Source organism: Erpetoichthys calabaricus, chromosome 1 (assembly GCF_900747795.2).
Source record: "Erpetoichthys calabaricus chromosome 1, fErpCal1.3, whole genome shotgun sequence".
In the NCBI taxonomy this organism is placed as follows: Eukaryota; Metazoa; Chordata; class Cladistia; order Polypteriformes; family Polypteridae; genus Erpetoichthys; species Erpetoichthys calabaricus.
The window spans coordinates 40,905,894-40,932,252 of record NC_041394.2 but is presented as its reverse complement, the minus strand read 5'-3'; the positions used below and the strand labels follow the sequence as shown (position 1 = coordinate 40,932,252).

The window sequence follows — 26,359 nt, the reverse complement described above, 5'->3', positions numbered from 1 at the left end:
AGTCAAGCAAAATGACACCTTTTATTGGCTAACTAAAAATAGTACAATATGCAAGCTTTCGAGGCAACTCAGGCCCCTTCTTCAGGCAAGATATACATTTGGTGAAAAAGGTTGCCCCAATGTGTAAATCCCAACTGGGCTCTTCTTGGCTCTACACGTTTTTGTCCACGCAGGACGTACATTGGCCCGATATCTGTTTGTTTGCTGGATAGGAATTTAAACTTATTCCTAACGTTTATCAGGCAATATATTCTGTAGCCTTCACTGTCTATAAGACCTGTGCCGAGTTTGTCAATGCATTATGAACGAGTCAGCAATGACAGGTACGCTACTCTGGTTTTGCTATTAAACCTTAAGCACCGAAACTTTTCCTAATTCAGCTTTCTAATTGTAGGGCGCTGTCTCTTTAAATGTTGACTTCCTCTTTTTGACAAGCCGGCATTGTCGGAGGTGGAGAATGCGGGGTGGCCTCAGTTCACAATAGACTGTAGTCTGCGGCGGAATCCCCCGGCTTGGCCAAGGAGTGGCGGAGGCAGTAGAAATGAAGATCCGGTACGGAATTTGGAAAGAAGGGTGAGGAGACCGTAAGTCAGGAAAAGAAAGTTTCGAATATACCGAGATTGCGGGTCGTTTGATAGAGCGGCGGTGAGGTGGGGAGGGGGTGGCAGATGATCGGGATAGAGGATATGTCACGTCGAATGGGGGTAGAGTGCCGGAAAAGACCACCGGTAGGCAGTCGGGATCTTTTGATGCTACACAGAAGTTGTCGACTATTGTCCTGCATGCCACGTTTACATGCCAAAATTAGATTTATGGCATTTAAATATTTTAAATGTCTATGTTTATGACCCTGTTACTTCGCTTTTGTTTCCGTTTCAGGAAATGACATGTCTGTATATATTGCACCATGCGATAGTACAGCACCCCCAGGGTGTGGAACATCTGATACTGTACGATATGCACACTGGCAACTGTGAGCTGCCCCGGTCCGGCCGAGAGTGGACGTGTGTGTAAGCGGTGAACGGCGATGGACTGGCGTCCCGTCCAGGCTTATTTCAACTTTTGCAGCTAATGTTGCTGGGCTAGGCATTGGGTCCCCACGAGACAGTGGCGGAATGAGTTAAAATAATGAATGGGCGATTTGTTTTATTTTGAAGATTCATATTAGGCTTGGAATTCCTCCAACGTCAACTTTGAACAAGGATCAGCATAAGGTGGTTTTAATCAATGTGCTTCTGAATTAGTGTTGTTACGAAGCTTTTTAAAATTACAAAGGCCAGCACTCGACGAATGTATTAGATATTGAGAATTTACGTTAATTTAGGCCACTTGAACACGTGTGCCTGAGAGTGGCGGCCCGCTCAGTGCTGGCGAATGTGGACGACTGGATAGACAGCTCTCCACCACCCTGAAACTGGATTAGGGGGCACCACTAAATGTGTTGATGGCAATTTAATTCCGTTTAGTTTGTCACAAAGCTCAGACGCAAAGTGTGGCACCAAGTTCTCAACTAAGATGCAAATAAAGACTTTAATAATTACACAATGCGTGTATGAAGACACAAAGAATGGTACCAGGCAAAGGCATTTTATAGGATAAGGTTTATACATTCTGTCCGGGGTGCTACTACACACACATATGTATATACAGTATATATAGTGCCGGTGGTAAGTTATTTTTCTCCCTATAGGCCATATTTATTAGTGGTTGTGGTTGTGCCAGCTCTGTATATATATATATATATATATATATATATATATATATATATATATATATATATATATATATATATATATATATAATATACTGTATATATGCAGTCATATGAAAAAGTTTGGGAACCCTTCTCATCCTGCATAATAAGTGACTCTACTTTCAACAAAAAAGATAACAGTGGTAAGTCTTTCTTTTCCTAGGAACATCTGAGTACTGAGGTGTTTTCCGAACAAAGATTTTTAGTGAAGCGGTATTTAGTTGTATGAAATGAAATCAAATGTGAAAAACTGGCTGTGCAAAAATTTGGGTCCCCTTGTAATTTTGCTGATTTGAATGCATGTAACTGCTCAATACTGATTACTTGCAACACCAAATTGGTTGGATTAGCTCGATAACCCTTGAACTTCATAGACAGGTGTGTCCAATCATGAGCATTGAGGTGGTCAATTGCAAGATGCGCTTCCCTTTGACTCTCCTCTGAAGAGTGACAGACAGCATGGGATCCTCAAAGCAACTCTCAAAAGATCTGAAAACAAAGATTGTTCAGTCTGATGGTTTAGGGGAAGGCCACAAAAAGCTATCTCAGAGGTTTAAACTGTCAGTTTCAACTGTAAGGAATGTAATCAGGAAATGGAAGGCCACAGGCACAGTTGCTGTTAAACCAGGTCTGGCAGGCCAAGAAAAATACAGCAGCGGCACATGCACAGGATTGTGAGAATGGTTACAGACAACCCACAGATCACCTCCAAAGACCTGCAAGAACATCTTGCTGCAGATGGTGTATCTGTACATCATTCTACAATTCAGCGCAATTTGCACAAAGAACATCTGGATGGCAGGGTGATGAATAAGAAGCCCTTTCTGCACTCACGCCACAAACAGAGTCGCTTGTCGTATGCAAATGCTCATTTAGACAAGCCAGATTCAATTTGGAACAAAATGCTTTGGACTGATGAGACAAAAATTGAGTTATTTGGTCAGGACAAAAAAGTGCTTTGCATGGTGGAAGAAGAACACTGCATTTCAAGAAAAACACCTGCTACCTACTCTCAAATTTGGTGGGGGTTCCATCATGCTGTGGGGCTGTGTGGCTTGTTCAGGGACTGGGGCCCTTGTTAAAGTCAAGGGTCGGATGAATTCAACCCAGTATCAACAAATTCTTCAGGATAATGTTCAAGCATCAGTCACAAAGTTGAAGTTACGCAGGGGTTGGATATTCCAACAAGACAATGACCCAAAACAGTTTGAAATCTACAATGGCATTCATGCAGAGGGAGAAGTACAATGTTCTGGAATGGCCGTCACAGTCCCCTGACTTTAATATCATCGGAAATCTGTGGGATGATTTGAAGCAGGCTGTCCATGCTCGGCAGCCATCAAATTTAACTGAATTGGAGAGATTTTGTATGGAAGAATGGTCAAAAATACCTCCATCCAGAATCCAGACACTCATCAAAGGCTATAGGAGGCATCTAGAGGCTGTTATATTTGCAAAAGGAGGTTCAACTAAGTATTGATGTAATATCTCTGTTGGGGTGCCCAAATTTATGCACATATCTAATTTTGTTATGATGCATATTGTATATCTTCTGTTAATCCAATAAACTAAATGTCACTGCTGAAATACTACTGTTTCCATAAGGCATGTCATAAATTAAAAGGAAGTTGCTACTTTGAAAGCTCAGCCAATGATAAACAAAAATCCAAAGAATTGAGAGGGGTTCCGAAACTTTTTCATATGACTCTCTCTCTGTATATATATATATATATATATATATATATATATATATATATATATATATATATATATATATATATATATATATAGTAAAAAGAAGCACAAATACAAGGTGAGAGTGTTGGGGAGTCCATTTCCGCATACTGAAAACCACTTTGTTTACAGTCTTGTTTTGGGTCAAGCATGAAAGTCATTACAGACGACAACAGATGAAAATGGCAGATATTTAAATGCTGTGGGGACGGAAATGGAATGGAAATACCGGGAATGGGACTGCTGAGGTAGATGTGATGTGGTGATGTCATCACAGGGGGGCCAGAGGGAAGGAAGGAACCCAGAGGTGGCTTGTTCTGCTAAGGTATTTGGGTGGATTCATGGCTGTGTTTTCTCATCTTTCCTGTTGAAATAAAGAAAGAAAGGTTAGCGCACTGTCATCATCCCCTGCCTTGCAATTTTGCGCTGCTCTTTAGGTCCTTAAGCTGCTACCTAAGCACTCGTGCGTGACAACATAATATATATATATATATATATATATATATATATATATATATATATATATATATATATATATATATAGTATATATATTGTATATATATTTTGGTGGTGTTACAACAGTGAAACATGAAAGTATTACAAATAATGCATTAAAATTGCTCTGTTTTACGTAATAATACTGTTAATTAATAATACTTGTTATTTATACTTCTACATTTAAAGTCTAAAACCTACCAAAAATACCAATTCAACTAAGTTACTCTACAACTACATTAAAAAGTGAGAAATTATTGGGTAGTAATGACTTTGGCCAGACCTTCACTGGGCCAATGAGTGACTTACTAAACTTGCACTGCCAGCAACTGACACATTTTGGGTCACCAGGTGCGCCTTGTAGCAGCCCTTACATTGTAATATTTAATTGGGTTTACCCACGCCCATATTGCCCACAGTCTGCCCAGACTGGGCCACCGTGTGCCTGTTTGCTGAGATCATATCCTGGATGCTGCCCAAATACTCTCTGTTCTCCTAAAAAACTGATTGAGCAAGTTCAGCAAATGCAAGAACAGATACAATTTGTTGCAGATATTTTTATCTGACTATTTTGAAGGGAAGTAGCACAATAACTGGTTCTGTTGACTCCTCATGGATCATGGCTCAGTTGAGGTACCTTCTTTAAAAACAGAGAGGAATTTTACTGTAAATCTCCCCACTATTTGTGCCCAACAATTAACTGGCATCCTACCTTCTTTCAACTAGTGCTTGCATTGACACATCTGCTTATGATCTACAAGTAGGCATAGAGAAAGCAGGCACAGAAAATGGATGGCTGAGTTATCTTTAACATCACACTTTGTGTTGTGGCCTGATAAAAGAATCTGCAGCTGCAGATGATGTCACCACTTACAAGGTTAAAAGTCTCTTAGACATTTGGCCTGGGGCAGTTCTTCATGGCTCTGCAGTCGAAAATCGTGCCTTCTGATCTGGATGCTGGTATTTTTTTTCACTGCCAATCTCAAGTTAAGGGGGGGGGAGCAACACTCTGAGTTGACTCCTCACTGTTTACAACTGGGTGCTTATCTCAGTGATTCTCATGTTCAGTTCTTGGGTCCTCCTGTGGCTGCAGGTTTGTTTTCTAACTGATTCTTCTTTTCATTGTATCTCTGTCCTAATTTATGCCCTCAATTAGTGACATCCAAAAATTGCAAAATTAATCATGCTAATTGGTATATGTTACATTGGGATTATTTTGTGTTTTTATCCTGCTGATTTAAAGGATTTTCATTAACATCTTAATCATTTTGTTTCTCCTTTTCCAGGTGTTCTGGTTATTTCAGCTGTTATTTACTAATGACCGCATTAGTGGGTCTGACACTGAAGTAGTTGCAGTCTTTCAACACCCAGTGATGTTTGCCTCCATGTCTTCTCCACTCCTTGTTAAGGATACCATTAAGGGAGCAATGCCCACAGCAAAAAGGTAAATTAATAGGGAAAAATATTATGGGTACTTCCTGTGTGGAGTTTGCACGTTCTACCCGTTTTCACTTGTGTTTTTTCCAAGTGCTTTGGTTTTGTCCCACAGTCCAAAAACAAGCAGGTTAGGTGGATTGGCATCATATAAACTGGTCCTAATGTGTATACAGTATGTGTGTTCACCATGAGATGGACTGGCATCCGATGATTGGTGGGATAGGCTCCAGGTGCCCTGTGACTCTACCCTTTGATGAACAGGTCAGGTCAGGTTGGGAGGCATGCACTGGTACAGCGCATTGCCACACCCATGACACGATGAAACACCTCGGGATCCAGGTTGGCAACCCTCCAGACAGACACATGGTTCAGTCCCTCGCTCTGAAACTGACCCTTGGCCTTGTCCATGCAACAATGGACTGCAAGCCAGATCACTCTTGAGGAATCACGCCACATGGCCATAGTGCTGTAACTGACACTCCCTCACAATGCAGGGTAATGTGCCTCATTTGGAACTCCATGAGCAATCGCTCATTCAACACAAAGACACACCAGTGGTACCCAAGCATTCTTCAAAGATACACAATACTGAAGGAGTCCAGTGTTGGTCTCAGGTTACTGAGTAGCGTCCATGTCTTGTAACCATATAGAAAAACAGGACGTATCTGGACTCTAAAGAGATATCGGGAGTGCCACACAACCTTTTCCAGGACCTCATGATCCCCCATGCTCTCCCAATCTGTCTACTGACTTCATAGGAAGAGTCACCAGAGACATGAATGTCGCTGCTGAGGTAAGTAAACCTCTCGATGCAGTCGATATTCTCTCCAAAGGCAGACACACTGCTGATGGCTGTGCACAGGAGGTCATTAATGGCTTGGATCTTGGTTTTTATCCGGGACACTTGCAAGCCCAGACACTCAGACTCCTTGCTCAGTTTCTCAAGAGCCCAGATCAGAGCCTCCATTCACTTTGTCAAGATCAGTAAATCTTTCTTCACTAACAGATACTCCACAGCTGCTGGACCCCACGGCCCAGCTCAATACCCAGTCCATGCAAGCATTAAACAGAGTAGGAGCAAGAACACACCCCAGATGAACCCCAGGATCAACAGGGAAGAACACAGTAGTTCTGCTCCCACTCTGCACAGCGCTCACTGTACCAGTGTACTGGCCAGTCATGATATCCAGCAACTTTGGGGGGATCTCACAAAGTCTCAGGATGTCCCTCAGGGCAGCTTGATCAACTGTGTAGAACAAATTATGAAAATTGTCAAAGAATGCAAAGAAACTCTACCAATATTCACGTTTGCACTCATTGAGAACCCTCAGTGCCAGGATGTGGTCGATGGTAGACTTATTAGGCATAAAACAAGATTGCTCCCGTCGCTGGTCACCTTAATGAACAGGTTAAGAAAATGAATGGGTGAAGTAAGACTAAAATAATATTAAATAATAAAATCAATCATAAGTAAAATGACTCACTGATTGTGAACTTGACTGAAACAAAACCCTACAGCTACAGTGGGGCCCACAGGACTGAACTTGAGAAGCACTGGCTTATCTGAGATCGCTCAGGGAGAAGGCACATGTAAACACTGACAAGAGAAAGAGAGAAAGCCATGTCGCAAGCTAAGTAGAATTTTTTCTGCCACTGGCTGATTAAGATCTTTTTTAGTTAATCTTCCTGTGGATTTTACTGTAAATCCTCACAAAACCTGTTGGCTTCATTGAGAGGCGGTGACCTCATGTGGGGTGGTTTGGGGCCAAGTGTGGTCGGGATGAGGATCAGCACCTCCAAGTCTGAGACGATGCTTCACTACTGGAAAAGGGTTAAGTACCTTGGGGTCTTGTCCCACAGTGAAGGAAGAATGGACTGAGAGATCAAAGGGTAGATTAGAGCAGAGTCTGCAGCCATGGGGAAGTTGCACCAGTCAGTTCTGCTGAAGGGAGAACTAAGCTGAAAGGCAAAGCTCTCAATTTATCAGTTAATTTATGTTCCTACCTTCATCTATGGCTACAAAATTCAGTACTGACCAAAAGAATTAGATCATGGATACAAGTAATGCCAATGAGCTTCCATCAGAGGGTGTCTGAGCTCAGTACTAGATATTAAGTGAGGAACCATAGAGTCGCTGCTCCTGAACATTGAATGAAGGCAGTTGAGGTGATTTGGAGGTTAGGATGCCTCCTGAATACCTCCTTGTGGAGGCATGTTCAACCGTAAGGAGACCCTTGGGCCGACTATAGTATATCTCCCAGCTGTCCTGGAATGCCTCAGGTTCCTCCCAGAGGAGTTTGAGGAGGTGGCTTAAAAAAGGGACATCTGTACTTAGACTGCTACCCCCGTGACCCACACCCAGAGAACCATAAACCCCAACATGATTACACCAAGCCAGTCCCCAGTTCAACTAAATGGTTGTTCTATTATAATACCCCACAAATGAAGCACAATAAACATAGTTATCTCTCTTCCAGCTCACCTATCCTCTCTCCACTACACTGTCCTCCTCCCAGCTCCGACTCACCTGGACAAGGCAGTGCAGTCCCTTTAATCGAGGACCTGGGAGTACTTCTGGTGCCAGGATTGTTGCCCATTAGAAGTACTTTCTGCTGAGCACCCACAGACCCAGGCAGGGCTGCACTGCCGGACTACAATTCCCTGCATTTCCTGATGGTTCCCGAATGTGTGCCAATATCGAAGGCTACTGCCATCTAGTAACTGGGGAGAATAAACAACCCTCACAGGCAGTACTTCTCTGTTCTCCTCTTTTTTCCCGGCCAGGGAAGATGCTACACACGTCTGGTTGAGACTCTTGTTCATTTGTTTGGGGCTTCTCTTCTGACTGAAATGTCCGTCCGTCCATTAGGGATGCCTTGTCTGAGTTCAACATCCTTCCCTCTCTTGTCCAGGATGCCTTTCTGTCCACTCATGGCCTCCCATCTGGGATAGGTATCTTCCCAATTCCTTATCCTGTGTGCCACCTACAATAGCTTGTATTTAATTTTTTTTTTTATCCACAATCTACTTTTGTTCTGTTCCAGGAGTTTCAGGCTTTCCATGATGTAGAAGATGACCAGTCTTATGCTTTGCTTGTTGCTACTGGTTGGGACCCCTCCAGGTGTAAAGGAGCCAGACACCGAAGACTTTCGACAGCAGCAAGAAATGAAAGAGACTTTTTTACACATTATGATGGTGCAGTTGAATCAGGAGTTTGATTACCGAAGTAGTGTTGATATCACAGAAGATGCAGGTAAAACTGATGGCTACAAGGCAACTGAGAGACAAGACAAATGGGAAGTGTCCATACTGTGGAGTTTTTTGTTGGGAATGGTGCTTCTAACTGTGGAGTTCTGTCGGCAAGATGTGTATCAAAATGGAATGGACTTCCTTAGGAATAACAGTAACACACTGGTATGTGAATGGGATGAAGAGGACATTGAACCCAGGTCTTTGTATAGTCAACTGCTTTCACCTCATCAACTGAAAGCCCTTGAAGATTTCTACCAGACGCAAGTTCAGATCAGACTTCCTCGAGTACACAGCAAGGACTGTGAATTTGTGGAAGGCCTCGTAGATAGTCTTCTGGACATCATCTATGATATGCATTGTGGGATTGTTGTAGAGGATTGTATCGGAGTTGGCTGCATGTTTGAGAAGTGGGGAGGTATACGGTCATCATTTGTTTATGATGTTCTTGTTCCCCTGCAATTCCCAGATGAATATACAATACACATGGAAACAGATGATGATTTCAGTATACCGCCATGTAAAAGGGGCTATGGAACTATTGCCTTGGTCCAAAAATGCTCCTGCACATGTAGCACCCGTGGCATGGAGGGAATGTTGTGCCTCATTCACAGGAAACTGACACGACAACAGCAGAACAACATTTCTTTACTGGAGTCTTTGCTCACTTCCACTGGTTACTTTGATGCTGCCATTGTCCTTCCCTGGTTTGGCACGATGCTACAAAAGGCGTGGAGTAAAGTGTTTTATAAGTATGGATTCAAAATTTCCTTCTCTCCATCCTCTCCTTGCAAGCTTATGCTGGTTTACCCATCAAATCGGTCATTTTCAATCAATATTATCCCTGCTGTGCAATACAAATATTCTCAGGTATACTATGTGCCACTAATACCCTCACCAGAAGTGCCCACTGACATTTACTGGCTTCAAAACTTCAGTATTTATGAAGCTCAGTTTCTAAAGCTCGTCACAAAATCCATCCCTGGTATTAGCTGCCACCTAAAATGCCTTCAGACTCTGATTTTCCTGATGGAGTGTAGATCTTTCCAAAAAGCTGATGGAACCTTTCTGACCTCCTATCATCTTAAAACAGTGCTGCTACATCTGCTGGTCTTCCAGCCTCCTGAGCTATGGCAGGCAAACTATTTTGCAGAAAGGTTGTGTGACATATTGAGCTTCTTGGGGCACAGCTTGGATGAACGATGGCTGTCGCACTTTGTGATTGGCAATAAGGTACCAATCGACAACATTCCAGAAGTGTTCTCACAAGCGGAGCCTCTAAACCTCTTCCGGCCTTTGGTTGCCAACAAAAACCTGTATCTAATTGCAAAAAATGAATATTTGGAACTGCTGTCCCATGTGAATTCTATAAGTGGAGAAGAAAAGATCTGGAAAGACTATGAGAGATGAGAAAGAGATTAATAATGAGGACTAAGACATGGAAAGAGAAAAAAATCAGTCTTGACTGACATAGAAAGAAAGAAAGAAAGAAAGAAAGAAAGAAAGAAAGAAAGAAAGAAAGAAAGAAAGAAAGAAAGAAAGAAAGAAAGAAAGAAAGAAAGAAAGAAAGAAAGAAATAGACAGAGACTGGCTGATATTAACAAATATGCTGTGAATATACCTTACGGCTAATAAAAAAAACACTCACAAACAGCACTGAAACAAAACTTGAAGAAAATACTTTTTTAATATTTTGTGAATGCAGAACTAGCACACACAGTTGTTCTCATTTCTTCCTTCTATGGTACTTGGACATGCTTAATACTTTCACTTTCTGTATCAGACTAGTTTTTATGCATTTTTTTAGTCCATCAAATTTACATCCTTAATGGACTATGACTTGAATGATGGAATGGTGGATAACATTAGCTCAGAAGGCTTTGTCATTTGGTGCCAATAATTATTATTATTCTTGGTAATCACAGTCCCTTTTAGCCATTGACACTACTGACATTTTAGACAGTAAGAGGGCTCTTTCTCCTCCACCTCCTTTTTCTTTTCCCACTCTAAAGGATAGAACATGATGTTGTACTGCATTGCTGGTCTATAAGTGTGTTTGGGAAGAATAAGACTCTTCAGAAGACAATTGCTAGCACTTTAAAGCTGCACCAACAAGGGTAACCACATGGATCAATTCTTAATCAAGCTATCTTTTGTAGCACATTGAATCTTTTTACAGGCAGGACTACTTAAAAATAATGGTTGTAAAATTCCACTTAACTGGGTTGCGTGCTTTCTTGTAGATCTGTTATTTGACAAGGAACCATTTCATTCTGCGAAAGGCTCTCTGTGTATGAAATTGTACCTTTCAGGTTTGTAAATGCTCCTAATATGTAAACAAAACTGAAATCTGTAATGTATGGTAGCCTACCTAGCAGCATGCTAAAGGATCAAGAAAACTTATGCTGTGGTGTGGTGTGCAACAAGAGTCCTTTCAATCATGAACCCAGTGGTGTTTTACAAATCTGTTAACTATTTATTGCTATAGGTGGAACATGTTATGGATCTAAATAAAGGTTCCTTTTGGAACCTTCATGCGGATAGATCTTTTGGGAATCAAATTTGGTTCCCCTATAGTAGGGATCTTCACTCACAGTCCCAGAAGGCCACAGTACCTGCAGGTTTTCATCCCAACCAGTTTTCTATTTTAAAACCAGTCCTTTGTGATGATGGAACTTGGGGTTTAACTAAATTGCTTGTTAGTTGCTTGCATTCATCCAAGACAAACTTTAATTACATTGTAGAGTTTCCTCTTCTGAGAACATTATCCATGTTTTGTGGATCAGAACAGATTTGCAGTTCACAATCCACCTCTTTTTTCTCTCATTTATTTCTAAACATTTTATTAACAATATGTCATGATGTACATTGTTAACTGATTGAAGAGCTGGTGGTTTCTTTGCTGTTTGCATTTTGCTATTGCCCGTTTCTGGTTTAAAACAACTAAAACCTAAATGCAGCTGCTTAAACTATAATAGGCCATTAAAGGTTCTGAATCATAACAAGTTTGGTAACTAAAATTAAGGAAAAATAATGTACTGTTTTAGAAGCAAAGAAATTGGTTCTAATTAGGAAATTGGTTAAACTGAAAGACTGCAGCCAGGGCTGTGGCTGTGAGTGAGGATTCCTGTTGGAGAATTTGATAAAAAAAAGCATCTTCTTTATCAAGCCATATAACTAAATATCAAATTTCATTATCTGCTAGGACTGGCCTCAAATTAAGATAAATGGTTGGAACGAAACCTTTCAGTCACTGTAGCCTTTCAGGACCATTAATGACGATCTATGCCTTATGGCTTCACTCTGAAGAACCACTCTGGAACCTTTATTTTTAAGAGTGTAGCAGAATATGCTTTAGGAGTCAAGACTTTACGCAGGAAAAATAAAACATCAAAATAAACCTATTGCAGGGTTGTGCAGTAAAACCCCAGACAACTGTAGATATCTGAATAAGATTGAGACAGAGCCCAAATATGATGTTGCACATGTCATAAATAAAAGTGGCATAGGGACTACCACTGCTGCTTCGCTACTTTGCAGACCTTGGTCAATTTGTTGGTCTGGTCACTCTTTGGGGTTTTGCACACATTCTTTATTGTTATTGCATAGCTCTCAAACACATTACTCAATGGAATTTGAAAGCTGGAAATATTTCATCTGTTCTCATGTGTACTTTTCAACAAGCACATGGGCCATTTATCTCACCAGCTGAGGATGACTCCATCCATCCATTCATCCTCTTCCGCTTATCCAAGATCGGGTCACGGGGGCAGCAGCATGAGCAGAGATGCCCAGACTTCCCTCTCCCTGGCCACTTCTACTGGCTCTTCCAGGGGAATCCTGAGGAGTTCCCAGTCCAGCCGATAGACAGTCCCTCCAGCGTGTCCTGGGTCTTCGTCGGGGCCTCCTCCCGGTTAGACGTGCCCGGAACACCTCACCAGGGAGGCGTCTAGGAGACATCCTGATCAAAGGCCCGAGCCACCTCATCTGACTCCTCTCGATGCGGAGCAGCAGTGGCTCTACTCTGAGCTCCTCCCGGATGACCGAGCTTCTCACCCTATCTTTAAGTGAAAGCCCAGACACCCTGCAGAGGAAACTCATTTCAGCCGCTTGTATTCGCAATATCGTTCCTTCAGTCACTAACCACAGCTCATGACCATAGGTGAGGGTAGGAACGTAGATCGGCCAGTAAATTGAGAGCTTTGCCTTTTGGCTCACCTCCTTTTTTACCATGACAGACCAATGCAGAGCCCGCATCACTGCGGACGCCACACCGATCCACCTGTCGATGTCGCTCCATTCTTCCCTCACTCATGAACAACACCCCGAGATACTTGAACTCCTCCACTTGGGACAGGATCTCACTCCCAACCCTGAGAGGGCAATCCACCCTTTTCCAGCTGAGGACCATAGTCTCAGATTTAGAAGTTGCCATCCCAGCTGCTTCACACTCGGCTGCGAACCGATCCAGCGAGAGCTGAAGATCACGGCCTTTTTTAGGGTGACTCAACAAAACAAAACCTCTTGATACACCCATCCACTATACCACACTGCCATATTCCAGAGATGGACACATTAAGTTAAGTGGCACCTCTAACTGAGCAGAATACAGGAGATGGGGTGCTAGTACCAAGTTGTATCCACCTGCCAGAACAGGATCAAGCAGTCTGTGACTCTATAATGTATCAGACAGGTTCAGAAAATGATTAGATGAGGGAATGATGTTCAAATTGACACATTTACCAGTGTTGCTACTAAAAATAAATGAGACATTCTGGTCCTTCAGTTTGGATTTTTTTGCTGTGATCTAAAGTCTCATTATTGTACCAATATTATTTACACCTTCAACAGACATACATGGAGATGTGCACTTCTGGAGAGATCCCTTAAGATTAAATAGAGCTTTTCTTGATAATGAAAACACATTGCATACTCAAAACTACTTAATGCAATTCAGAGTCAAGGGGGAACCAGAATCTGTCCTGGCAGGATAAGGCACAATGTAGGAACTAGACAATGGCAGGGTGCCTTTACTTTATCATATGGTGCCATCATACAAGCACCAACTTTCTCTTTGGACCAATTTTTTTTTTTTAATTTTATTTATTAATTTTATTGTAATCATTCCATACAAATAGATCAATTTATAACAAAAAAAAATTGAAGACAAATCAAACCCCACCCCTGAGAAGGAGAGCTTAGCCAAAGGAGAATTGCTTAGGGCTTTTTAACAAGGCAACAATAAACAAAAGAAAGGAAGAAATATATATAGATAAATAAAAAATGAAGAGGGGAATTAAATGCGGTAATAGTTATTTCTCTTTGGACCAAGTAAGCAAACAAAATGTCTTAAGGGAAATGGTGAGAAAAACCTGAAGAAAGACGCACATAGATAACAATCAGTCATTGGATTCAAACTCCATGCACTGAATACATGAGCCCCACCAGTGGCTCATTATCACAAATAGGTGTTGCCAGGTGTAAAGTTTTACCTGAACAACTTTCTAAACCAAAAATTTAACCACAAAACACAACTTTTACGTGGTGTGACACTTCACATCTGTCATATAACAGGGTCATCATTCACACTCAATCTATTTTACAAATGATCTATAGAAAAATAACTTTTTTTTGTGCAAGTAACCCATTTAGTCCATCAAGCTGGTTTAATTTTTTTCTACCCGAGTTATTTTAATGTTTTAACAGACTTCAGTCATGTATATGAATTAGTAGGTTCCCCTAATGATGTAAACACATAACTCACCTTTAGGCCTACCAAATTCCACTGGATCAGCTTTTCTGATGCTTTTGAGATCTTTAAATGCATCAGCTGCATCCCCATGTCACCGCTGCTAATCAAGCCTAATGTGATTCTGTTCCTTTCACCTTCACTTAAGATCATCAATGTGCTTGGTTGATTACCTCTGCACAGCTTCATGTGTGGCTGTCTATTTAAGCAAGGGAAATATAATCACAAAACAATCATGATAAAATCTGACTAGTACATTACCCATTAATCTTAATTACCCTTATTTCATATTCAATGACCTTTTTAATTGCTTCTGCATATTCTCAATGTCAATGTAAACAACAAAGTGCTTTACATTTTGCTTCCTGTAGACAGCTTCTCATCTTGTACTTTTAAAATTAACTCAAATTCCCACGTGCAATCTGATAAAACACTTTAAGCACTTTTGTCAGTGACAGCCAAAAATACAGCTTTAGGCAGACTTTCATTATTGATGGCAATACCTGGTTTAAAAAAATAAAAGATAACATGGAGGAAGGGGATCTAAAGATGTGTAGCGAGATCAGGTTAGTACATGAACACAGCAATTAACTATCAGACATATAGGAAATGTAAGTTCCCCTGTGGCAAATTTCACATGAACAATCTTTGACGTGGGAATTCCCAGTGGACAATTTGAAGACAACAATGCTATGCAAATGATTCAAGTGCGAGTCTTTCACAAAAAAAGAAAAATATCCCATCAGGTCAGCAAGAAATTACATATTTATGTTCAAATTGTATTTGTACTGTATGTTCAATCTCCTCGTTATGGTCATGGAAAAAAAACATGAGATCATCTTTAATTGCTTTATGTGAGGACTGCAAAAACAAAGCAAGAACGATCTTGCATTTCTCCCAAAATGCAAACCGGAAAATTCACATGAAGTAGAAATGCTGAGATGTCACACATGGGAATTCCAAAAATTCCCTTAGATTGTGAACACACGCAGCATAAGCCACCAAAATAGAAACTCCAGTCAAACATCTAATTCAGGATGAGCAATGCAGACTGCATCCTGAAAATGGAGAGGACCGACTCTTTGATCCTGCATGGCAGTTTTTAATCCTTTCCTTTATTGAAACTGTACAGGACTTACGACAATGTATCTTGAATATTCTGTACAAGGATCTGAAATGCCATATGACACAAGCCGTCTAAATAGAGATGCTGCTGTAATTCTCCTCTGGACACCTCCCATGGAAGATGTGCTAGGAGGTGGTCTAGGAAGAATGATGGAAACATTGCTGGTAAAAGAATATTCACCATTCATCATGGCTTTTACCATTGCCATTTTAATTAGAACAAACTGATACAGAACACTAGAGGTGACAATATAACTGAGTTTGGTCTGTCACCAAACGCCTGACATCTCATCTCTTTTTTGCAGCTGGCATCTATAAAACATACCTGAAAACAGAAGTAAGATTGTGTTGAAATAGAACTACATACAAGAACATACTTGTTTACTACAACCAACATTTAAATAACTACCAGAAGCCTAAAGGTTACACTTTCGGTATGAACAAGATATTTTATACATCACAATAAAAGTCATATACAAGTCTACATACATCAGCTGTAAAGGCGAGCCCTGACAAAGACAGACGCTGGACACAGGTTCACAGCACACAGGGTTTTTATTTGCTTTTTTCCCCCCTTTGTGAAAACATCTTCCCCGTTCCCACAAGCACAACAACACAGATGCAACACCACAATTCTTTCTCTTCTCTTTCTCCTCCAGCACTCTTCCTGGAAAGCTTCGTCTCCCTCCTCCTGACTCTGGCTCCCTTTATAAGCCAACCGGAAGTGCTTCAGGTGCTTGATTGCTCATTTCTGGCTGCACTTCCAGGTGTGGCAGAAGAACCGCCCACACAGGCTCAGAAGCCACTGCAGCGCCCCCTTCTGGACCCCCGGACCCCAACAGGGGCGAAGAGAACTCCATCTCCCATGGGGCCCTGCGGGTATCCGAGGCACCACTGCCATCCAGGGGGGCTGCCATCTAGTGTCCCAGGGGAGGTATTGTACAGCCCATGCCTGTTCCCCCGGACCATATGCAGAAGAGGTGTCCCAGCCGGGCAAAGACCCCGGCCGTCTACCACACAGTATACAAATGAAAGTTAGCTGTTCCAAATAATGTATCTTAATGGCATAAAATAAAAAAGTCCTGGCACTTAAACTTCAAGAACTTCATATGTAACTCCAGAAAGATAAGAGGAACTGTAGTCTTTACACTTTACATATTTAAACAATGTTTTAAACACCATTTAAACTGCACAGAATTAGTGATTTGTCTAAGATAAATATAACAAGAGGGCTAGACAGACCAATTAAATTCTCCACTCCATGTAGAAGAAACCTAAAAAAAAAAAATTCAAAACAATAATGATTATGCCATTTCCTGTGTCAACTGCAATATTACTTAAGCTATCAAGTTAATTATTAAATGAACTCAAAAAACTTTGTTGTCATGTAATTGTTCTAAATAAAAAGTTCAGGATTACTAATATTTCCTTTAGTTTGGAGTAGCAATCCCAGCAGGCCACAAAGATTATTTCATTTCTGTGCATAAAGACTAAAAAAATTAGCAACTCTTGACTTTGTTTACTAAAGCTCATTAAAGTTGGGAATCTGCTTTAAGAGTTAAAATGGAAAAATCAAGGCATGGTGAAACACTATTAACAACTTTAATTGTATACGTTTTCAAATAAGTTGCTTTATCTAAAACATGTACAACATAAGAGCAAAGTTATTGAGCTTCATCACTGGTGGTCTCCGAACTGAAGTATATGGCATTTAATACTATCACTAAATACTGAAAACACTGCTATTATTTTGTTGTCACATAGTTCTGGTTCTTACAACCATGGCGTACAATTAAGTCCAGTAGGAGCGTGGGACCGTCCACAATTTGGAAAAACTTCACAGAATTAATCAGTGATGGACAAACATTTACACTAAACATTAGTTTGCACATCAGAGTGAATATTAAAAAGTCAACATGAAGGATTATTTTGTTATAATCTATAGCAAAGTCAGATAAATGGCTGCAAAAAATGATTAAATGAATAAAGGAACAGTTAAGAACAGGAGTTCTGAATATCAGTAATACATTTAGGCTTTATACAACATCCTGACCTCAAAGGATGCAATATCACCTATACTTTCTGGATCAGTTTCAAGTTCATCATTAAAAATGGTGCAACCATCAGACAAAGAAGTGATGGTCTGTAGATTAAAGCTAAGCTTCAGAAGTAAGGCAACCACACACATTACATACACCCTTTACACCTTTTTTTTCCAGTCTGCATGTTAAATTTACATTAGAGTTAAGGGGTACACAATTACCTGAGCATCTAATTTTTATTATTAAACAATTTTATTTAACTTGATTCCTGTGTCTGTTTGTTTGTCTGACTCAAATCTTGCAATTGATTTTAAACAAACTTTTGGCAAACTGAATTTCTTCAAATTTTGCATATGTGTTCAGTATTGATGACAATACAATAATCCATCCTAGGTTCGCTTCCCGGGTTCTCCCCTTGTCTGCGTGAGTTTCCTCCCACAGTCCAAAGACATGCAGGTTAGGGGCATTGGCGATCCTAAATTGTCCCTAGTGTGTGCTTGGTGTGTGTGCCCTGCGGTGGGCTGGCACGCTGCCCGGGGTTTGTTGCTGCCTTACGCCCTATGCTGGCTGGGATTGGCTCCAGCAGACCCCCGTGACCCTGTGTTAGGATATAGTGGGTTGGGTAATGACTGACTGACTGACAATAATCCGTCAAAACCAATGCAATTACGTAACAACTTTGGCCGTAATTAATGGGTATGTGATTCCAATTAACACACACACAGTGACAGTGAGAGAATATAGTGAGATAGGAGCGCACAAGTAAGAGATGCATCGGATTGCTCCCACTGGCCTCTTCCAGTGAGTGTAGTGGGTAAATATGCGTGCTGACTTCATTACTCTTACGAAGGAGTAGCCTTGATGATCACGGCGAGGAAGTATTGCCGTAAGCTTGTCGTTCTGTCATCGATATATTTTTTTCACAGCAACTGAGCGATAATCCCATAGCCTGAAAAGAAAAAAAGACCCCAAAATATAATTCTTTTCAATATTCAAATAATTCTGCAAAGATATATTATGTAATATTTTTAAATAAGCTTCCCGTTCATGAAAAATGATTAAAGAAAAATCATTCGTAAAATACTCAAAAACTAAAAAGTTATATATTTACTTTAGTTATAAATGCACTAAAAAACAAAAAATAAATTTTAAATGTGCACCCCACGATTTTATTTAGTCACATATAACCACAAAAATTGTGGTTAAAGAAAAAAATATTTTTTGCTTTTTAGTGCATTTATAGCTCAAGTAAATGAAATTGGTTTTACTTAAAATGTATACATATTTTATTTTTACCTACTTCCAAAATGCACTCTTTCAAAGTGTGAAAGAATTATTGTTATTTCATTTGTCCTAACAAGCTTTTGTTGAAAGATAATTTTGAATTCTGTTCAAAACTTGTGAGAATCCTTGCTATCTCAGAAATTTCTCACAAAAACACTATATACTGACTTTTATTGTGTTCTGCTGGAACCAGTTATTATCTGATAAACCAGTCTAAATACAAACCTAGCCACTTTTCAATTAAACATATTCCATGAGGGCGGCACGGTGGCGCAGTGGGTAGCGCTGCTGCCTCGCAGTTGGGAGATCTGGGGACCTGGGTTCGCTTCCCGGGTCCTCCCTGCGTGGAGTTTGCATGTTCTCCCCGTGTCTGCGTGGGTTTCCTCCGGGCGCTCCGGTTTCCTCCCACAGTCCAAAGACATGCTGGTTAGGTGGATTGGCGATTCTAAATTGGCCCTAGTGTGTGCTTGGTGTGTGGATGTGTTTGTGTGTGTCCTGCGGTGGGTTGGCACCCTGCCCAGGATTGGTTCCCTGCCTTGTGCCCTGTGTTGGCTGGGATTGGCTCCAGCAGACCCCTGTGACCCTGTGTTCGGATTCAGCGGGTTGGAAAATGGATGGATGGATATTCCATGAGACAGAACCACAGCTCCTGAAAGTATACCCTTTTTATTCGGTATTTAAAACTATAACAAAAATGTTTTTTAACATAATGCAGTCACATGCATTAAATATGATGTATGCTCCTTTCTTCTATGCTACTCTCATATTATTAAAACTAGCTGAATACCCGTACTTCGCTACGGGATAGCAACAGGGAAAATGTGTTCTAAAATATACAGAGTGACAGTATACGTCCTGTAAAGGTCATAAGGCAAAATTTTGCACATAAACGAAACAAAATAGGTTACTAATTATTTCTTGGTTTACTCAAATATAAGCTTCGAGGGGTTTTTAAGATCATAAAAAATTACAAATCTTAAGCAATCTACCAAACCTGAAAACAAAAATAAATTTTACGTAGACTGCAAATGATTTAGATAGATAGATGGGATTAATAAAGTATCTATCTAAGGGGAAATTCACATACTACAGTAGCAGCATATTGATAAAGAACAATATTAAAGAGTGATAACAATGCAGGTACAGTATACAGACAGACAATAACTTTGCATAATTTTAACGTTCAACCAACCCACCCCCAGGATGGAATTGAAGAGTCGCATAGTGTGGGGGAGGAATAATCTCCTCAGTCTGTCAGTGGAGCAGGACATTGACAGCAGTCTGTCGCTGAAGCTGCTCCTCTGTCTGGAGATGACACTGTTTAGTGGATGCAGTGGATTCTCCATTATTGACAGGAGCCTGCTCAGTGCCCGTCGCTCTGCCACGGATGTCAAACTGTCCTATTAAGATAAGCCCATGGATCTTACCACCGAAAAAAATAAAAGTTCCTCTCCATCAAGTTACCAGAAAACCTCAGTCGCTCGATGGCCTCAACTGGCTCTCCGTACGTGGCAAGAAGGGCGCCATTGTGGTACACCTGGAACTCGTAGGGGAACATCTCTCCCGCCGCCTTCAGCTCACAGGAAGTACCATGGGTTGCGGGTCTGGACATTTCGGAGAGGTACTGAGGCTTGGTGCGGTAGGGGTCGCCGGTCCGCGTCATGGTGTACGGTTTGAACATCCGCCAGTTATTAGAGGCTTGGCTATCAATGTCAAACCACATCTGAGCGGCCAGAGAGGCGGTGCCGTGCACAAGGTAGGCCAGCGAAGAGAACAGGCACGCGCCGTCACCGCTCTTCTGCACCACACGGTGAGGGACCATTACTTCGTTAATATAAATCCTTTCTTCCTCAGTCATAATTTTACGGGTTTATTTAAAGTGGTATAAACTTAATAGAAGAATTTGTGAAGAAAGCATGAAAATAAAATAAAGTATGAAAATCAAAATCCACAAAAAAATAAATTTGCTTTAATATACCTTGGAATACTAAATTATTTAAAAAAAGAAAAACATATGGCAAATTATAAACGCTTTGTGGAAACTCGAAAATATCAAAACAAAACTTGTACTCAGAAAAAGTATTTTTAATTTAAAGAAATTTATTTTAGAAAGAAATGGAGTGTGTGAGGGACAGTTGTACATTACTGTGCTGGCCTAATTCCTCGACTAGAAAGAACCGCAGCTACACCGGAGAGTAGATAGCACCCTTTTCCAGCTTGCTTCAAGTACTTTAATAGATGTGTATACTTAAGTGTATGTGTGGTATCTAAACAGAAATAAATGAATACAATAAGTACACAAATACAAATGGAATACATATATGAACATAACTAATTAAATGTCAAACTGGAACGTTATTACATAGTATTCAGGAAGAGCAATGTTAAACATCAATTCCTCAACTTTACGAATTGTTTAATCAAACCAGTAGGTGGCACTATTAACCAGAATAAACGGTACAGCGTAATGCCCACGACGCCATTCGTTTAAAAAAAAATTAATAATAACACTTTACGTTTAGTACTACAAAAATCAACATATTTTAACGTCTTGGAGCGAAGTACTGAGTATCTCTCTTTAAAGGTCAACAGTGCAGAAATTTAACAATATGTTCATTCGTAAACATTAAACAGCCATAATAGCGCTTTTGTATATTTGCACTTAACATTAATATAAGTTGCAATAATAGCCAAGGTATCACGCTACATGGGACACTGCAAAAAAGAAAACAACTTACTTTATCAGTAACGCACAACACACAGTTACAAAAGGTAGCAGCAAACTATGACTTGAAAAAACGCAAACAAGTAGGCAGAGACTGTGAGCACGTTACAATTCAGGAACAAAACGCCGTGCATGCGAAATGGTCTTATGGGGCGTGTCTTGCCTAGGTTCAGCATAAAGCAGGGAACGTTGCACAGACTGAATGGGTGTAAAAAAAACTATAAAAAATTTCGCGCTTGGACCACGAAATTTTTAAAACCGTTTCTTAGTGAGCACCTATGGGCCAAGGGTAACCTACATTCCAAATTTCAAGTCCCAAGTCGTCATGGTTCGGGTGACTTCGTGATGAGCGAGTCAGTAGTATTTGGCTTTTATATATAGATTATAACCTTCACACTCTCACTCACACACACACGAGCACTATGTAACTGGTAACATTAATGAATCACAAAGCAATGTTTTCCCATTGTAAACATTCACAGCAAAAAAAAATTCATTCAAGGATTAACTAGTTTACACTTAAACACATCTGTGTTAATACTACTGATTTGAACACTTACAGTAAACAGAATGCATTTTTCTGTTAAATAGTGTAGTAAAATCAAAATGTGGTGTCTGCACAATAAAATTTGGTCATTTGTTAAATTGTTCAACTTATTTAAATATACTTCATTGAAAAATATTCCACTCAATCTATAACGCATAAAAAACACAGATGAATCACTGTGTCACTTATAATTGGTTTGCAGGGCCATTAACTTTAGATGTGATTCCAATAGAATGTTAAATGTAGACTGCAAACACAAATGACTTCATAAACATGTGTTAGTATATGTAATAAGTATCTCTTTGCAACAAGGCACCACCAGTAATAAAATTTTTCTTTATTAAAGTTGGTTTTCCAAAAGAATGTACTGAAATTATCAAGTCTTAAGCAGTGGGGTTGGGAGTCCTCTGCTACTTATAAATAGCACAAAAATAGTTAACTTTGACTACTCCCCACATATGTCTGCCCTGAGGACATCTGTGCCAGAACATACATTTAGATAGGTAGATTCTTTATTATTTAGCACAATTATTTCACCTTACCCAACAAAAACAATTATGATTAGGATGAACAATAGTAAAGTAAATAAAAATGTTTGGTTCAATGCCAAAAAATATTTTTGCACTTAAATTTCCAAATATGTAAGTAACCAGCGATTTTCACCCTCAATATTATTTTTATTCTTTTTACAAAAGAAATAAGACTGAGGTCATAGACAACATATAATCATGAGTTACTAGTCCTGGCACTGTAGTCTCATTTAAACTCAAAAGCCTCTGATCTTTTCCAACAATACCTCCACACCTTTTGCATTCTTAATTTTCTCCAATTTGGCTGAAAGAGGTTTTAGTTCAGCCTTCAGTTTGCCTGTAATAGTTTCATCCTTGCTCTGAAGAAGGGAACAAAGAACAATGGCTCCACGGTTCACAGTGGCCCAAGTCTTCAATTTCTCCATCCCAACATGGTCCACCAAAGTTCTTGAGAAAGACTGCTCTCTCTCAACCTGCTCCTCAGATTCTTGCTCAATTAACCATTTGAGCACCAGGTGTCCCGCTGGGTGCTCCACTATGTGAAGCTCTCCATCTACACCCCCTGGGACAAAAGTCTCTGCTGCTAAATCTGCAACGGAATTCATAGCTGGCTGTAGATCCCCCAGGGCAAAACCCAGGATGCTGGCTGCCAATACACAACTTGATTTATCCATCACCATGTCCCGTGTATTTTCAAGAAGATACTTCAGAAGAGGTGAAGACACTGCTTCCAAAAGCTCACGTTGTCTTATTTGCACATCTTTCTTACTATGTTCATTTCCATCTCCGGTTTGTAGGAGTTTCACAATCTCTGGTACACACTGGGCTGGATCCCGGGGTCTCAAAAGATAGAGAAGAACCTTTTTTCCATACTTGTTGCTGACAATAGAATTAATTGAGCTGGCAATTTCTGACAAGATCACTTGTTTTACAAGTTTGGTATCATCAACACAATCAAAGACAGACAACAGAAGCAGGTGGGAAAACTCCCCAGTGGCAATTTTTTCAACATAGGTCTTCATCGTCTTCACAATAACTTTTCGATCCTTGGGTGTCCCATGCCACACACAGTGCATGGCTACTCTAGCTCCATCATGCGTATGGGCCATGTATATAACAGCTTCTCTTGCAGCCTCAATCATTTCTGTTTTGAACTTGGCAGGCCCATACATGAAGAAGTCTAGAAACACCTTGTGGACCAAGGAGTGTTTTACTACTGCTTCCTTTTGTAGCATTGGAGTAAGGATCTGTTTCATTTCTTCCATAATACTGGCCTCTTTTCCAGGGTTGGCTTCAAGTACCTTGTCCAGTGTTGGACAAAGAGCAGACTTACAAAACCTGAAAGTTTTCCCGTACAGTTCTTCTGTTAGCATGAGTCGCTGCTCGAGAATTGCCTTATCGTTATAGGCGTACTCGATTACAGAAGATGCCTCTGTGTGCCGCAACATTTTTCTCACTTGCCCTTTAAAACTCTTGAACACCTCAGCCACTTGCTGTTTGTTGCCATACATTAAAAACTTCTTAACAATATTTCTCCCGTATTTCGATTTGCTCAACTCAACTAGGTGCTCCTTCAGCTCATTCAAGACCTCCTGCCTCTGTTCGTCACTCCCAAATTGAATGAAACACTGCAGCACGCGGGTGGAATCGTGTGCAAAGGCAATGCTTTTAATTTTTCCGTGGACCAGACCCTGTATTTCGCTCAGAAGCTTTAGACGCTTTTGTTTATCACAGTCTTTCCTTCTAAGATTTTCCCAGATCTGCTTCGCCCTGACCTTAATATTATTACCTTTTTGCTCGTTGTACTTCTTTTTTTGACTTTGCCGTTTTCCAGGTGTTTCGGGCTTTTGTCTCTTAGCGGCAGGTCCATCCTTTCCTTGAACATGCTGCACTCGTTTCCTTTTACCATCCGATTTAAACGTTTGGAATTTTTTTACCGGTTTCATCGGTTTATACTGATCCTGCCCTTCCCCCTCTTCTCCACGTTTTACTGGTTTTCTCTTTATGTTCTTTTTAAAGTTTTTGACTTTCTTCTCGGTTCCAAATGACTTCATATTCTGAACCCTCTTATTTTGTTTGACTTTGCTTCCCTTTGATATTTTAGAATCTCCCTTACGTTTCGGCCCCGAAAACTGTTTCTTTTTCCCGTGCTCCATTTCACGTGCTTGGGCTACTTCACTAGGCGCACAGTAAGTATGTCAATCTCTGTCGCCACGTAAAATTACACGGCGCTCAGGTGACGTATATAACGCGCGCCCGAATTTCTTCCTCATTGCGCAAGCGCACAGTAGTCGGCGCAAAAATTTAAACTGTAGGACCGGGAACAAGAGTGTGGAAATTAAGCAAAGGTCAACAGTAAAGCCGAACCGAACTAAGATCAAGCGACTTTTTGCGGTAAGGGTATTTTTCAGTGACTATGATATAGTGTCTTCCACGGGCTTATTTCATCTTTACGATATTTTATTGAAACGCATTTGATTTGTTTACGTCAGTGTGAACAAGCTTATGGAGAAAGTCAAAAAGCTCTCGTTCTTGTTTATATGTACCAAGGTACTAAATCAAAGTCAATGCATAATAATTAATTGATGCAGAATAATGTTAAGTACTTTAACAGATATAAATTATTTGATCACGTTGCTGAATCCCTGAGCCTGTATGGCATACTGTATTTATTTTTTACACTTGCATGATGTGATTCTAGATCTCATTTAAGTTCGCTCGCTGAATTCCATTTGATTTCAATTCTACACGAGACACGCAAAGAAGAAAAAAGTTTTGTCTTGCCTTTTGTATACTGTACATGATTAAGATCAATTAGGCAGTGGTTATTTTTGCTATCTGCAAGGACGTAAATAACGGTGGTTATTTCTGTGTTATCTCGTATACAGTATTTGTCGATTTTCCTTAATCCGGTTGCTTTCAATCGTGGGAACTGGAGCTTATTGCGGTGTCAAAGACAAAGCAATGCTAAAAGGCAGAACTGGACGGGACGCCAGTCAATGTTGCGGCGCATTCATGCTCATACTTGTGCTATTTCGTAGCAACGCTGTTAACTTTAGCCAATGAGCTACATTCGCATGTATTTGGGACATGTGAGAACAGTTAAGTACAAAGAGTGATCGTGCAAAATAAAAACAAGGTGTAGCTAAAATAAGATAAAATAAATCTGACAAGGTGTTAGGTGACATAGGGTGGTAAATTCATAAAGCTCTATCAGAAATGTTCGCATTTGAGCATTTATTTCTCGTAATTACGAGGAAATATATGAATAAGCAGAAGACTAATTATGAATACGTTCCTTTATCAAACTACAAAATACAAATGTTTTATGTGCAAAAACTAATACTTGCAAATTCTAGCATACAAATATACAAGTTACTTTTATTTTCCGTTATGGAATATTCCTGTTACTGGATTCTGCATTTTTATTCTTCCCATTTATTGCAGTTTGGCCCATATTGTTGTTTATTCTCGCTACTAAGTTGAATGTAATCTCCAATTGTAGCCCTATAAACGTGAATGGAAAGTGTTTTGGTTTGGATGGAATCTGTGGAATAAAAACAGCAACCATTTACTTCTTGTATAGCTCAAACTCGCCCAAGGAATGCCTCAATGGGCTTTAACAGTCCCTGTTTTTTAACAGCCACCCAGATCTGACTGTCTAAGAAAACAAGAAAAAAGCCAAAAA

The 26,359-nt window shown here is 40.2% G+C and overlaps 4 protein-coding genes across 6 annotated transcripts in view; 2 read left to right on the top strand and 2 right to left on the bottom strand.

The window, feature by feature from the left end:
• The first annotated feature begins 433 nt into the window (after window positions 1-433).
• LOC114649079 (inositol 1,4,5-trisphosphate receptor-interacting protein-like 1) lies at window positions 434-10,779 on the top strand. 3 transcript variants are annotated; one of them, XM_028798506.2, is made up of 3 exons: window positions 434-573; window positions 5,270-5,427; window positions 8,465-10,779. In XM_028798506.2, exon 3 carries the CDS (start codon window positions 8,493-8,495, stop codon window positions 10,077-10,079), a length of 1,587 nt encoding a protein of 528 aa, XP_028654339.1. In that variant the 5' UTR covers window positions 434-573; window positions 5,270-5,427; window positions 8,465-8,492; the 3' UTR covers window positions 10,080-10,779. The 3 variants fall into 3 exon arrangements, with proteins under 3 accessions (XP_028654339.1, XP_051784761.1, XP_028654348.1); XM_028798515.2 differs by having other exon boundaries at window positions 448-584; XM_051928801.1 differs by lacking the exon at window positions 5,270-5,427 and having other exon boundaries at window positions 441-573.
• Window positions 3,443-26,359, bottom strand: part of fam136a (family with sequence similarity 136 member A) — a 429,951-nt gene continuing 407,034 nt past the window's right edge. Inside the window, exon 4 of the mRNA XM_028798363.2 lies at window positions 3,443-3,464. The gene's annotated coding sequence lies outside the window, so the exon portion shown is untranslated. The remainder of the gene's footprint in view (window positions 3,465-26,359) is intronic.
• On the bottom strand, window positions 22,515-24,903 carry pum3 (pumilio RNA-binding family member 3). Its single transcript, XM_028798493.2, has one exon. It carries the CDS (start codon window positions 24,825-24,827, stop codon window positions 22,908-22,910), a length of 1,920 nt encoding a protein of 639 aa, XP_028654326.1. The 5' UTR covers window positions 24,828-24,903; the 3' UTR covers window positions 22,515-22,907.
• ncaph (non-SMC condensin I complex, subunit H) overlaps window positions 24,933-26,359 on the top strand; it is a 28,086-nt gene continuing 26,659 nt past the window's right edge. Inside the window, exon 1 of the mRNA XM_028798480.2 lies at window positions 24,933-25,065. The gene's annotated coding sequence lies outside the window, so the exon portion shown is untranslated. The remainder of the gene's footprint in view (window positions 25,066-26,359) is intronic.